Source organism: Apodemus sylvaticus, chromosome 6 (assembly GCF_947179515.1).
Source record: "Apodemus sylvaticus chromosome 6, mApoSyl1.1, whole genome shotgun sequence".
Classification (NCBI taxonomy): Eukaryota; Metazoa; Chordata; class Mammalia; order Rodentia; family Muridae; genus Apodemus; species Apodemus sylvaticus.
The window spans coordinates 114,362,703-114,377,609 of NC_067477.1; the positions used below are offsets into that span (position 1 = coordinate 114,362,703).

The 14,907-nt window shown below is 41.5% G+C and overlaps 1 protein-coding gene across 8 annotated transcripts in view; it reads right to left on the reverse strand.

Annotated features, from left to right (window-relative positions):
• The window catches only part of Dtnb (dystrobrevin beta), a 211,315-nt gene that overhangs the window by 59,703 nt on the left and 136,705 nt on the right, over positions 1-14,907 (reverse strand). For all 8 annotated transcript variants that reach the window (XR_007978401.1, XR_007978402.1, XR_007978399.1 and 5 more), the window contains one exon: positions 4,510-4,587. Coding sequence is in view for 1 of the 8 variants with exons in the window: in XM_052186200.1 (XP_052042160.1) it covers positions 4,510-4,587 (78 nt within the window). In the remaining 7 variants the exon portion in view is untranslated. The remainder of the gene's footprint in view (positions 1-4,509; positions 4,588-14,907) is intronic.

Here is a 14,907-nt window from a genome sequence, read left to right on the forward strand (position 1 = left end):
CCTTATTGCTTTGATGTTGCAGATACCAAGGGCATGACCCTTGATGGGCAGTGACACATCTAGGCTCTAAGAATCCTTCCTTGGATGTTTCACAAATCACAGAGTAAAAAAGCATGGCCCCTGGAGGGCTGTGGCTCTAGTGTGCACGGGACTATGTGTTCCAATGGTGTATGTGTGTCTATCTGCCAATAGCAATAGAAAAAGTGTTGACAGCCGATGAGAGGAGGTAATTGATAGGTAGTGTCCTGTGCTATGATCAGTGTGCATCCAGCCTTCCCTCTCTCCCTCTGCCTGGGCTTTGTGGGTTTGTACCTATTACAGTTAGGGCTGAACGCCTGAAATCTGAGCGTTGTGGTATAATACTGTGATCCCAGCACTTGGGAGGCAGAGGCAAGAGATGTGGAACTTGGGGGCTAACCTGAACTACAGTGTGATCAAGGCCAGCAAATGTGAGACCCTGTTTCAATAAATCAAAACAAAACAATAAGCAATAAAACCCTTGAAATACAAGAAGCTGTAACTCATATATCAACCAAATGTACAAAACAAAGTTTCAGATTGATGGTTTTTGTTGTTATATAGTCACATGAAATTTCCATAGAACTGTAAGCACTGAAATATTTACAAATAATTAAAGCTAAAATTGTAAAGACATTTGAAATAAAATACTAACTTAGCTTCCCACATCTATGTGGGTATAAGTTAACGCAGAATAGGGCAAGAGCTGTGCACCAGCTCAATCTACATTCTGAGCCTTGAGAAAAAAGCAGGCCAGTGGGGAGAATATACAGTGAAGAGGAGACTAAACTTCTTGTTGTTTCTTTTTCTTTTTTTAAGTTTTAAAAGTTTTTCAAACTGGTTTAAAATTGTTTAAATATATCATTCTAATGAATACAAAGAAAATGAATTGAAAGAAGCTATTTAGTTGAAGGCAAAGACAAAATTTCTTTTTGGCTGTAGAAATATCCAGAGGTTAAAAAGAAAGTTGATTTATTGTGTTTCTGTGTGCAGCTACGTGTATATGTGTCTTGTGTGCATTTAAGAGCAACTGTGCCGAGCTGGAGAAATTCCCAGCTTACGAGCGCGGCTCCTCCTCTAGAGGACCTGGGTGCGATTCCCAGCACTCACGTGGCAGCTCACACTTTGTAACTCCAGTTTTGTGGGATCCATGGTACCAGGCATGCATGTGATATACATAAATATGCATGCAGAAAAAATACTTATCCACACAAAATAAAAATAAATAAATCCTTAAAAAAAAAAGAGCAAGTATGTATGCATGTGTGCATCCGTGTGCATGTGTGCTCTTGAGCAGAGGTAGGACAGTGTACCCAGAGTTCTCTATCATGCTCTACCTATCCCTCTGAAGCATGGGCTCTTCTCTGAACCTGGAGTTTAATTTTGTGAGCTAGCCTAGAAGCCAGCAAGCCCCATTGATCCTTATATCTTTACCCCTCAGTGTTTGAGGCTTGTAAAGGGGTGCTGGGATCTAAGCTCTGGTCCTTGTGATTTTGAAGTAGGCATGCTTAACCACTGAGCTCTCCAGCTCCCCTATTTGGGGATATTACAAAGAGCAAATCCACTGGGAATAAACTCCCAGGAATATAATTTCTAGTATCTTACAAAACAGCCAGAATCTTTTCCATTTAAGAAGTTATCTGTATCTTTTATTTTGGCTAATATAGCTTATTTTTGACAACTCTAGTCAAAACCATTCATATATGCATTGCCAAGTACAAAAAGTAGATAAGGCTGCAGCTCAGTTGGAAGTGTACCTGCCTGGCATGTGTGAGGCCCTGGCTTTGCTCTCCAGAACACAAAGCTGCTAGTGTAGTGAAGGTACTCAAAATCAAGTCAGCTGGGATACACGAAACTACCTCAAAAAGTAAATTGATTAATTTAAAAAAGATAGAAACCAAATTGCTTAAAATGCTCCCCCCTCCTTTTATTTATTTTTTTTTTTTTTACCACATTACACATTTCTTGTGTGATCTTCTCTGTGGTTTATACTTTGTGCTGAGTTCTGAAACTGCTTTTTTTTTTTTTTTTTTTTTTTTTTTTTTTTTTTTTTTTTTGTTTAAGAGGGTAGCACTGTCTTTTTCAGGACTCCTACCTCAGTAGCTCCAGACTTCATGTTGGGACATACTGGGCACCTGGATTTCACAGATTGGAAATATGAGTCTGACAACACTCAATAGCAGGAGTGTAGTTATTTCTGCTGAGCCTTGCAAAAGTAAACATATTTTCTGCAATTTAGACTCTTGGGGAGTGGAACTATGAAAAGCCACATGTACAAACTATTTCTATCTATGTGACATCGCAAGATTTCCTGCTGGACATATATGCAATACCCTAGGATTCTATGTACCCAGGGTACAATGTCAGCTTCTCTTGAGCCGTGCTTCTCCAAGCTCCATAAGTCTTGTTAGTTGCCATGGATACATTGAGAGATCTGCTCTAGGACTAATTTCACACAGACCAAGATGCCAGCTAACATGCTGACTTAGTAATAAAGTCTTAATTTGGAATATATTCTACTGTCTGATCGAGCTCTAAAAAATGGCAGTCATAATTTTAGGACTGACCATGGTAGCTGGGTCTGAGATATAATACAGCAAACCTGTGGTTTGTCTATGAAAAGGTCTGTGGTTAATGTAGGTCCAGAGTCCCTTCTCTTAATCTCCTGAGCAATAAAACACCGTCTGTCTGATGCCCCTGTAGCTAACTCACCTGGGATCACTGAACGCCTAGCATCTTATCTTGGTACCCCGACACTTTGAGCTTTCAGGTACTCTGGTGATGCAGAGGAGCAAAACTAGTAAACTATGAGAAGAACTCAGGGGAAGGTCACCAGGTGAAGCTCAGCAGGTGATGTGACTAAAGCTAGCACACATTTCCAAGCTCAAGTCTTTCAATAACCTGCCCTGGCTTCTAGTTTTGAAGTACCAATATTCTCAAGAGAGAGAGAGAGAGAGAGAGAGAGTGAGAGAGAGAGAGAGAGAGGAGAGAGAGAGCGCACACGCGCGCACATAAAGTTGGGGACATAATTTGTAACCCATTCTCTGTCTTTCTCACTCCAGTTACCTCTAAAATAATATAGACAGTTTATTAAGTTGTCATGTAAACCTCATGAGGTGAATATCATCGGCTGCATGCTTTAAAGAACTAAAGAAACTAAAGAAATGTCTAAAGTCAGGTGAGAGCCAGATCCACACTCCTGTGCCTCCCTACACCACTTCCTGCGTGGCTCTGTTCCCAGGGAATGGCTGCTCCCAGCTAGAAGTGCCCTCAGGAGGCAGCAGACGGTGTCTTACCTGGTCCAGGTCCTGGGTCTCCACACAGACAGGGCTGTCTCGCCAGGTCACTGGTTTATCCAGTCTCTATGTCCTCTTTCTAAGGGAGCCGGACAGCCAGCCCCCCTGCTTCCTGCTAAGGTTATTCCCCAATTGGTTTGATGACAAAAAGATACCAGAGAACTTGTTAAACACACAGCCTCTCCCTATGCTGTTCTTGGAGATTCTGATTCATTGAGTCTGACATGGTCCCTGCAATGTGTATTTTTAACAAGTGCCCCAGGGGATTCTTCTCTTCTGCAGGTTTGGGAAACTGCTACTCTGGGAGGTTTTAGCCAATGGGAACAATCACTAAGGATCATAAACGGAGTCAAATTATAACTAGGACGATCCCATTTCTACAGCTGCATTAACACCGACCACTCAGCACATATGGCACAAAGTGGGTCTGTCTTTTTCCAGGGAGGATGGATGGGATGTCATGCTGGGTGAATTGGAATGTCTGTGATTTTTTTTTCTCCTTTTCAAGTGATGACTGTTGAAAGAATTCTTTAATGGTTGTGCCCATGAGGGAGTTTCTGCATTGCTCTGGTCATAGAACAGTTTAAATCAAGTAGAAAGTATGTCATTCAATGTAGTTCTTTTAAGTCTGCCTATGAGAATTTTGAACAAGAGAAAAATTAAATAAAAAAGAGGAAGGAGTTTAGAGTTTTCATTCCTTAAAGGGCCCTAAAGCAAATTTTCTGTATAACTAAGACTAAGGGACTTGAGGCTTTCTACTTAAGTGCTTATGAATAGTATACAGAATGACTTAGAATATCTTATGAGACTAATTATCAGTCTGCAGACTATGATCAGAAGCAGAAATTATCTTCAATATTAAAAAGTCAAATGTAAAATTATTGAAACTTATGATTATTAAATTGTGCTTAATGTCAGTGAAAATCCAAAATATGCCTGCTCGACTGACACTGCTGCTTGTCACAGCAACACTTCACTTGTGGCACTGGTCAGAGCTGAGTGTCAACAGCTGTGTTAGAGTCAGAAGTGGGGTGGGGAATAAAAACAGAAAATGATATTAAGAGACCATCAGCGGGGTTAAGAACATCAGCCTTCCTGTGCGGCGGAGCTCTCAGCCCCAAGCCTGCTTTCCAAGAGTGCAATCACATAGGTGGCAGAAGTCTGTTTCCAGCTTTGAGGTAAAAGACATACCTACCTCTTAGTGGGAGTGGGCACTCCAGAGGACATGTGGCTAACCACGGTGTCATTCATATTGGTCAGAGGGCGAGGAGGACTGAAAGAAAAGATGTTTACATTAGTAATTGCCAGGACTGCTGGAGACAAAGAAGAGTGTGGGCAAAGGACCAGCTACGGTTCCTGATGTGTGCAGGGAAGGATGGTGCTGGCCTTACATATGGAGTTTTTAAGATGAATCAATTCAACAAGAAGGGGTTCTTACTCACAAGGCCATAGTGCCACAGAGCTGTGGAATATTAGGAGGCAACAGATTATAAAAATATCACTCTAGGATGTACTGGCATATACTGGAATTCCAGGACTCAGAAAACTGAGTTTCAGGCCAGCCTGGGCCATGTTGAGTGTAGACTACACCCCCTAGTCCCACCTCCCCAAACCCCCCAAAAGGAAAAGCCTATTTTGAGATGGAACTTTGCTCCTGCTTTATAGTTAGTATAAAAGAATACAATTTTTTTAAAGATTTATTTATTATATATATATATGTGAGTACACTGTCGCTGTCTTCAGACACACCAGAAGAGGGCATCGGATCCCATTACGGATGGTTGTGAGCCACCATGTGGTTGCTGGGAATTAAACTCAGACCTCTGGAAGAGCAGTCAGTGCTCTTAACTGCTGAACCATCTCTCCAGCCCAAGAATAGAAATTATTAACTTGCCTCTTGTGTCTATTCTTTTGATGGTGATGGTATATTGGAAACTGAACCCAGTGCTTTGTACATCCCAGGCAAGTGCTTTACCAGTGAGCTGTAATTCCATCCTGACTTTTGGTTCGCTAGTCTCATGATGGTTCTCTGAGTGGCTAGCATTTGCCACTAAGCCCAGCTCATACTACTTGTTTTTGATTAATCTGGTTGTACTCCCCCTTTAAATATTACGTGTGTGTGTGTGTGTGTGTGTGTGTGTGTGTGTGTGTGTGTGTGTGTGTGTCCTGCTCTTACCCAGTAGACTCCTTTTCAAGATATTACTGGCAGTTAATGGCTATTGGGGAGGTGTCATTGTCTGGAGTGGTGTAGCCACTGGAAACTTGTTCAAACTCCAGTAAGAAATGCTCATTTAGCTGTTGGGTCCTCCTTGCCGCTGAGAGTGACTTTGCACAGAATGGTTTGAAGAAGTTACATCAGTACTGCCTGGGGTCTGCCTGTTTTGCAGGTTGTACAGTACATTCATGTAAAAGCTCTGGGGAATTAGTTCAAGGAGACCCAGACGGTCGAGAGGAAAAGAAAGATTTCTCTCTCCATTTACCTATGCACTTCCACTCTCTCCTCAAACTAATTTCATTTCTAGATAGGGAACCTTTAAAAAAATTATTGCCCATTTAAAGGAGGAAATCCAAAATGGAAAGTGAATTGTAAGAAGCAGACTTGGGGCAGATTCAGGCCTTTGAATTTTTTTTTTTTAAATTCAGCAGATAGCCCAAGTTAGCCCCCAGATCCCCCCTTCCAAGTGCTGTGATAAAAGGCCTGAGCCACAGTGCTTGGCTTGACTCTGCTTGTTAACAGAAATATGCCTTTCCAGGCTAAATTCCAATTCTAAACTGTTAATCTGACTTCCTGTCTCCATACAAACATCTAACCCTTCAAGCCTGTTAATAGTAATGGCTACACTGAGTTGTAATCAATTAATCAATTGCTTTAGGTTGACTAATGATGGAATAGAATGGACAGATTGGCTTACTTTTAGTCCTAAATTTATACTTTTGCCTCGGGGTCTTTTTAAAATCAATTGTTCTGCTTAAAACAAGGAGAAAATCCCTATGGAGGAACCGAGTCAGAAGTAGCTGTTCACAAGCTAAGGGTTACACCCACTTTCAAAAATAACGACACTCCATGTTGCTTTCAGAATTAAATGTAGTTAACTGCTTTACTTCAGTATTGAAGAAACCACTGCATTCATTTTCTCATTGATACTCTCAGAGGAAATACAGGTGAAAAATTAATTTCTTGAACATGGGTACATGTGACAAAAATATCATGATCTGTAGCATTTTGTTTGATCTGAAGCCACCAAAGTCTTCATATCTCTTGGCAGATATCATAACCAATTATTTATTACCTGTTCAAACACAGAGAAGCCTCTTCTCTAATGTGGAAAGTCAAACATTCATACTTACATGTATTCTCATACCCTGCCCCCCAATTCCTTTCTAAATTCCTACCTCATACTAATGGGAAAATGTGGCTTTACTGACCAATGAAATTAGCACTTATAAGTCTCAAGAAGGTCCTCAGAACAGAATTGCCACCAGAGCTGCAGGCCACGAGGAAAGCCAACAGCATGGAAGCATTCTTAGAAAACGCCTTGCAGGGCCTGGCAAGATGACTCCATGTGTGGAGCAGACCTGGCTGCTCTTTCAGAAGATGCAGGTTTGATTTCCAACACCCACACGGTGGCTTACAGTTGCCTATAACTCCAGTTTCTAAGGATCTTCTGGCATCTGCAGGCACTAGGCATGCACGTGGTACACAAACACACACACACAGGCCAAACACATACCATAAAAAATAATGTTTCATTTTTGCTAGTAAGATACCTCTCCCTTAAATGAACAGATAGAAGCTTTGATATAGGTAGAAGAGAAAAAATAATTTGCTATTCAAAAGAACGATTTTTAAAAATATTTGCAGTCTCTCTGTGAGGGAAGTGGCCGTAAGGAAGAAATGCAGAGGTATATGTATATGTGTGTGTAGGTGTGCACACATGCAGGTGCCAGATAACCCTGGATGTTCCGCTCTACCGTGTTCCGCCTTGTTCCTTTGAGACCTAGAGCTAGGCTGACAGCTAGTGGTCCCACAGGTGGCTCCTCCTATTTCCACCCACGAAAACACTGGGGTTACAGGAGAATATGTCCCCACCAGTCTGGCTTTTATGTTCAAACTCAGGCCTCAGACTTGTGTAGGAGGCATTCTTACTCCTGTGTCATCCCCCAACCCTGAGAGGCTCTTTGACTTTTGTTTGTTTTGAGACAGAATCTTGCTCTATAGCCCAGGCTGACCTTGGAATCCTCCTGACTCAGCTTCCTATGTGGTAGGAGTTTGGGTGGAACCTGGGACCCTGGTACACTAGACAAGTGCTCTAACATGAACTACATATAGGATTTTTGGTTTTGTTTTCTTTTCCCCTGGGACAGAATTTCTCTGTGTAGCCTTGGCTATCCTGGAAGTCACTCTGTAAACCAGGTTGGCTTCAAACATACCTGCCTCTCCCTCCTGAGTGCTGGGTATGGGCCACCACCTCCAAAAACACACACATACACACACACACACACACACACACACACACACACACACAGACTCACTCTCTCTCTCTCTCTCTCTCTCTCTCTCTCTCTCTCTCTCTCTCTCTCCTCCCCACCCCCTTGGTTGGTATTTTTATCATTATCTTTCAAATGCCAAGCACAGCTCAGTAAGTACTTGGTTATGAGTCAGCACCATGGTGTGAACACAGCACAGTATAGAACGAGAACTGAATGTATGAATTTAGCTTTAGTGCAATTCTGGGTGAATGTTATATTTAGGAGATACACGTGCAGCTAGAACAGGATTTCCCATCCTTGTATTGGAAACTGGCATCTTCCACTCTACTTATCTGGTCTGCTGTTTTCCCTTGTATCTAATCTAATCTGTGGCTCAGTGAGAGAGCCAACCAGCAGTGCAATGTGTCGTCAACAGCAGCAATACTCACTGAATGTTGAACATGTACCAGTCTCAGTACAGACATCTTCCAGAATTCAAATTTAAACCTTACATTTAAGAATGAAGGCACAAAGTGCTGTAATGCTTTTTATTTATTTATGTATTTATCTATTTTGAGACAGAGTCTCTATTTGTAGCCTGGGAATCCTGAAACTCTATGTAGATTAGACTGGCTTCAAATTCACAGAGATCCACATGCCTGGCTGGGGCTATAATTTTCTTGAGATTACAAAGCCAAATTGTGAGACAACCTGAATTGTGAACCAAGGTAGCAAGGCTCTTGCTGCCTTCAATACTGGTGGCCTGGTGCCTCTACTACTTTGACTGCTGTGCTTTCATCAAAATGCCGGCGTAAGGGCCAACGTAAGGCTATTTCTTTTTAGTGACTAAACTAAAACCAATCATGTGGGAAAGAGAAGTTATTAGTTATGAGAACTTGCTGCTCTTATAAAGGACTAGAGTTCAGTTCCCAGCAGCTCACAACTGCCTCTAATTACAGCTTCAGGGGCTCCACTGCCCTTCTCTTGCCTCCTCGGGCACCGTCATGTATAAACACTCAGATACACAGACACTTTTAAAATAAAACAAAACATTAGCTTTTAATAATAAAACATAGTTCTTGGAACCTTTTCACAGGAGGAACAGCAATGACGTCCCAGAGTGTGGTTCTCCATGACATCATTACGACACTGCATTATAAATGCCCACCTACACACAATCTTTGCTTTCTTTTCTCCTCTTTTTGAATCAGGTCTTACTATATAGCAGAGTCTGGCTAGGAACGCCATATCCCAGCAGCCCAAGTTCCAGAGAGATGGGATTACTAGTGTGTGGCACCATTCACAGCTGAACTTCTGCTCTGTTACAACGAAAACTACATACAACCGAACAACTTACTTCTTTCAAAAATGTATCTCTAATTTTTTAGAATGACTTAAAAGTCTAATCATAATTTCAAAGCTCATCTAGGTTTCTAGTCTCAGTATAACAATATAAGTAAATTTAATGAGCCAATAATCTGATAGATTGCTGACTTTATAAACCAACAAAAATTTAACAATGGATACATGACCATCATTGCCAATTACAGCTTGCTTTTTGTTATTTTAAGATCTGGTTTTTATTTTATTTATATGAGTGTGTTTGCTACAATGTATGTATATGTTCCACTTGCATGCAGTGCCCACAAAGGTTAGAAGAAGACATCAGAGCCTCTGGAATAGGAACTACAGAGGACTGTGAGCCACAAAATCAGGACTAGGAAACAATCCAGGGTCATTAAGAGCAGCAGGAGCTCTTAACCGCTGGGCCATCTCTCCAGCCCCAGGCTTTGGCTTTCTGAATTCATTTAGATACACGTTCCAACTGTGTAGATGGGCTCCCCAACCACAGACACTAACATAGAGTATCATTGGGGAGAGATGAAAGAATAAACCTTAAAGCTGACTGGGAAGCTTGGTGGAAGAGTGACAGCCCCTTCTATAGAATGTCAGATCCCTAGACCCTTAGCCCTGCCTTGATTTTCGCAGTTTGTGTATGGAATATGCTCCCTGACCCCAGAGTAGTTTTCATTTACAGACATCAAGCTCACAACTCCACAACTCTCCACCTAGGCAGCCAGCTTCCAGGCATGCACTTGGGCATCTTTAAAAGATTTTCTGGTCTGTTTGTTCCCGTTAGTGCAAATGGGAATCCAAACTCAGGTCTTTATATTTGCACAGCAAACAACCCATTGAGTCATCAGCCCAAGGCTCAGACCAAGATTTGTTTCTTTCCACTTAGTCATTATCCTCACAGATTTATAAGCCTATTCCTTAATCCCACAAGTGGAAATAACATTGTCTAAAAAGAAAACTAGCCATCATTATGGCAAAAGGAACCCTACGTCCTGGTGAGATATTAAGGCAGGCAGGTAATAAATTCATCTTATTGAAGACTATTATTGAGACCATTATTCTCTCACAGAGTGCCTTACCTGCAGGCAATAGTTACCATGAGTGTGGCTCATCAGATCCTCCTTGAATAGCGGCATGTTTTGCTCTTTATCACTATATAAGCTACAAACTACCTCCTATTATTCTAATAGGTTCTATGATGATCTGCTAAAGTAAAGAAGTTCAACATTAAACTAAACCAGGCATGGTAGCTCATAGCTTTAGTCTCCACATTTGAGAGGTTGTATAAGAATGTGGTGAATTTGATGTCAGTCTAGGTTACAGTAAGTTCCAGAACAACTTATGCTAGAAAATCTTATCTCAAAAAATTAAAACCAAAGCATAACAACAATAAACAAAAGAAGCCTTTTGAAAGTCGTATGGTCAAAAATAATTGGGGGCTAGAGAAATGGTTTAGCAGTTAAGAGCACTGGAATGTGTCCAGAGGACCAAGGTTCAAGTCCCAGCACCCACATGGCAGTTCACAACTTTCTAACTTTAGTTACAGGGAATCTGACACCCCCACACAGACAAACATGCAGGTAAAACACCAATACACATAACACTAAACAAATCTTTGAAAAAAATATTATCAGTGTGGTATTATAGTGTAGCAAAAATATTGTGCATATTTACCACCGGTGAGGTTTCTCTGACTTCCAGGAAGTACATTTTAATAATCATTCAAGATGAATAACACATAGGAGATATGTGTAATTTCCAAATCAACTTGTAATCTAAATAGACTGTAATTAATCTGTTAATCAATCAATGAGTAATTATGCCTCAATTGCTATTTCTAGTAGTTCAACATAACCATTTGTGATATAGATCTTATTTAATGAGGTATTTTTCAGGAAGGAAAGGTTTAGCATATTAATTCTTTTTTTAAACTACATTTATTTCCTTACTGTGGGGGAGGCATGCACAGCTAAGCACGTGCGTGGATATCAAATGACAATGTGCAGGATTCTCCTTCCATCATGTGGGCACCAGGGATTAAACCCAGGGTGTCAATTTTAGAGGCAAGTGCCTTTACCTCTTGGGCCTCCTCACCAGCCCCATATTATGTAATTGGCGGAAGGGGTGGGAGAAAGTGTTAAGATAGTGTGTTGCTTTGTAGCCTTAGCTGGCCTGGACCTCACTATGTAGACCAGGCTGGTCTCAAACTCAGAGATTTTCCTGCCTCTGCCTTCCAAGTGCTAATATTAAAGGCGTGCACCACCCCAAATTATTTCTTATATGTTTTCCATTACACTGTATCCAGAGACATAGAGAGGAATCTAGCTATCTTTCTCTACTCAGTGGTTCTCAGCCTTCCTCATGCAGTTACTTGTGTTATGATGACCCCCCAACAATAAAATTATTTTCATTGCTACTTCATAACTATAATTTTGCCACTGTTAAGAATTGCAATGCAAATGCCTGATATGCAGGATATCTGATATGTGGCCCCTAAGAAAAAGTCATTTGACTCCCAAAGGGATCACAACACATACGTTGAGAAATATTGTTCTAGCTCTAGAAAAGAGTCAAATTCTGAAGTGAAACAATTAGCTAATTAACTACGTAACAGTATTTCCTGAGTTCGTGTGGTTTGTTTTTTGAGACAAGAGTCTCACTTGGTAGACCATGCTGGCCTTAAACTCCTAGAAATATTCTATTTCAGTCTCCTCAGTGCTGGAATTATGTGAGCAGGCCAGCACATCCAATACGATGAGAAAGAAGTGCAGGTCATCAAAAGCACAGAGACACTCCATTTTACTTTAAAAACCTTTACGTGATGGGTATCTTCTTTATTAAACTTAAGAGAAAGCTTATTATTACTGTGTAAAATAAAAATAGAATTATCAAATATTTCCCCCAAGAGAGGGTCTCACTGTGCAGCCCTGGCTGGCCTGAACCTTGCTATGTAAACCAGACTGGCCTTGAACTCATGGTGCTTCCCAATGCAGGGATTAAAAGTGTGTGCCACCACAACTACTGAGATACCAACTTTTCTATTTAAGAAAATGTGGTCCATGTGTTGGCTCTTACCTGCAATCCCACCATTCAGGGGACAGAAGCAGGAGAAACAGTTTCAGGCCAGCTGGGGCTATAATACTGAGTTCCAGGCCAGGGAAAACATCCTCTACCTGACCCCCCAAAGAATAACAACAACTACACATGTGCACACAATTTAAGCCAAAGTATAAACAGCCCTACTGGAAGCTCCTGCTCAGTGCAGTGCTGTGATGTCATGACATGATGTCATCTCTGACCTGTTCACATGGTCGATGCCAATATTCATTTTTGAAAACATACATAAATACCCTATAACTTTCAGTGATTCTACTGGACTGGAAAGATATAGTGGGCAATCCTTTGATAGCAGTTTTGAGGATTGCTAGATCTCCAATCTTCTAGGACTCTTAACATCTTGCCAAAACTAAACACAACCACCATCAGGCAGCAAAAAAAAACAAAAACAAAAACAAAAACAAAAACAAAAACAAAAAAAAAACCACAGGCAAGGAAGTTTCTGCCCTCTGCCCTCTGTAGCAGATGTTGCTTTTTTCTCTATAGGTTTGACATCTTTGGCATTACACAACTATTGTTTCCAAGGAAACAGAATCATCATAGTAAAGGATCTGCTCTACAGGGTAATTTGCCCCACAGAAAATAAAGCATAAAAGAAAGCCCTGAAGCAGTCAAATACCATCGACACGGGCTAGGCAGCATGCTGTGAACGTTTAAAAATGAACATACTCACCTGCATCAGAATCCAAGTCTCCCTGCAAATCAGTAACCCAGTTGACCCCGTCAAGGACTATCCCCACATGGACCTCAAAAGTACCCTCTCTGCCCCAGGTCCTCCCCTTCCTCACGCTAACTGCTCCCAACTACTAGTCAAGAAAGTATGAGCGCGTGTGTGTGGGGGGGGGAGGGGAGGTGTTGTTGGATGAAGTTAATGGGAATGCAAAGGTGTAAAAACAGGCAACAGCATCTGTGCACACTTTTAATACAAAGAGCTCCTTAATGTGTCAAGACAGCAACTATTGAGGGCAGCTGCACCAAAGGGCCAAACAGTGAGAGCCACTGAGCAGGCTTTGAGAGCACATGTGACATAAGGACCCCATGATAAAAACGTCTCTGACACAGTCATTCAAGAGTCTCCTCTTTTTTCAGGGTCAGTAGTAGTAAGTCCCCACTTCTGGTCTCCACCTTGGCTTGTTGAGTCTTACTTGACAATAGCGTGTTGGTGTCCAGAGAACCTTGGACTATTATTATTAATGCTCGTCTGATTTCCTACTGCATTGTTCTCCCATACGCGGCTAGATCTCCAATCTTCCAGGACTCTTAACATCTTGCCAAAACTAAACACAACCACCATCAGGCAGCAACAAAACAAAACAAAACAAACAAACAAACAAAAAAACAAAAAACAAAAAAAACAAAAGACAAAAAAAAAAACCAACCAAACAAAAAAAAACAAACCACAGGCAAGGAAGTTTCTGCCCTCTGCCCTCATCATAACGCCATTCAGCTCCAGACCATCAGTTCTCACAGTATGATGCTGACTTCCCAAATACCTCAATTTTCACTACATATTTGATATGCTAGTCTACTCAGAGGTGCTGAACTTTCTGACAAAATAAAATGAAAGCAAAACAAAATAATAAAAGGTATATAAGAACTTATAATAAAATTAGAACAAGTTGAAATGAATCCCAGACTAAGAATCTAAGTACTTAGCAGAGCCATCCATTGTTTGTTTAAATAACAAACCAGCAAATGGACTGGCTACCATGACTGTTAATATAAATGCTGACATGAAAAGTGAAACCTCCTAAAATGGATTCACATGGCCCGGGAGATAGCTCAGTGTGTAACGTTCAACTAATGACTTGAATTTGATCATAGTAAGCCACACAGAAACACAGGATTCAGTGATACAGTCTCTACCACAGCACTCCTACAATGGGAAGTGGAGACAGAAGAAATACTCAGCTAGGCTTTAGTATGCAGTGCACCAGCTACATGAGAAAGCTTGATACACACACACACACACACACACACACACACGCACACGCACACGCACACGCGCGCGCGCGCACACACACACACACACACGCACGCGCGCACACACACACATACACAGTGAGAGAGGGGGGGAAAGGGAGAAGGAGAGAGAAGGGGGGAGAGGGAGAGAGAGAGAGGGAGAGAGGGAGAGAGGGAGAGAGGGAGAGAGAGAGAGAGAGAGAGAGAGAGAGAGAGAGAGAGAGAGAGAGCGCAAAACAAAAGCAAAGAACAAAAGACCAACACAAACCTCCCTGGGACAGTGTAGTGGATCAGAAAGGAAGGAGGGGAAGTGGAAAACCATAGTGTGGGGGACTGGGTCCCAGTTCCAGTTTGGGAACTAAGCAGATGCTGGGACAGTGAACCTCGGGGCTTGTCCAACTGGTCTGTGCAGAGCTGGTTACCTCCGGGACCTGCCCCTAACTCTATTCTTAGTTCAGTAATACATACCACCCCTACTTCATTGAAGGCTTCAGACAGATAACATATTCTATAAAAACCTAACAACTCTTTTCCTAACTACATATTTAAATGAGAAGTTCCCGGTACATTCTCTCTTAATATCCAGATGTTTCTTTTTTAGTACTTACCACAGTTTGCAAATATACATAACCAGCGTTTTGTTTCACTTACAGACTGTTTTCACTCCAGAATTTGTAAGCCTTGTTCT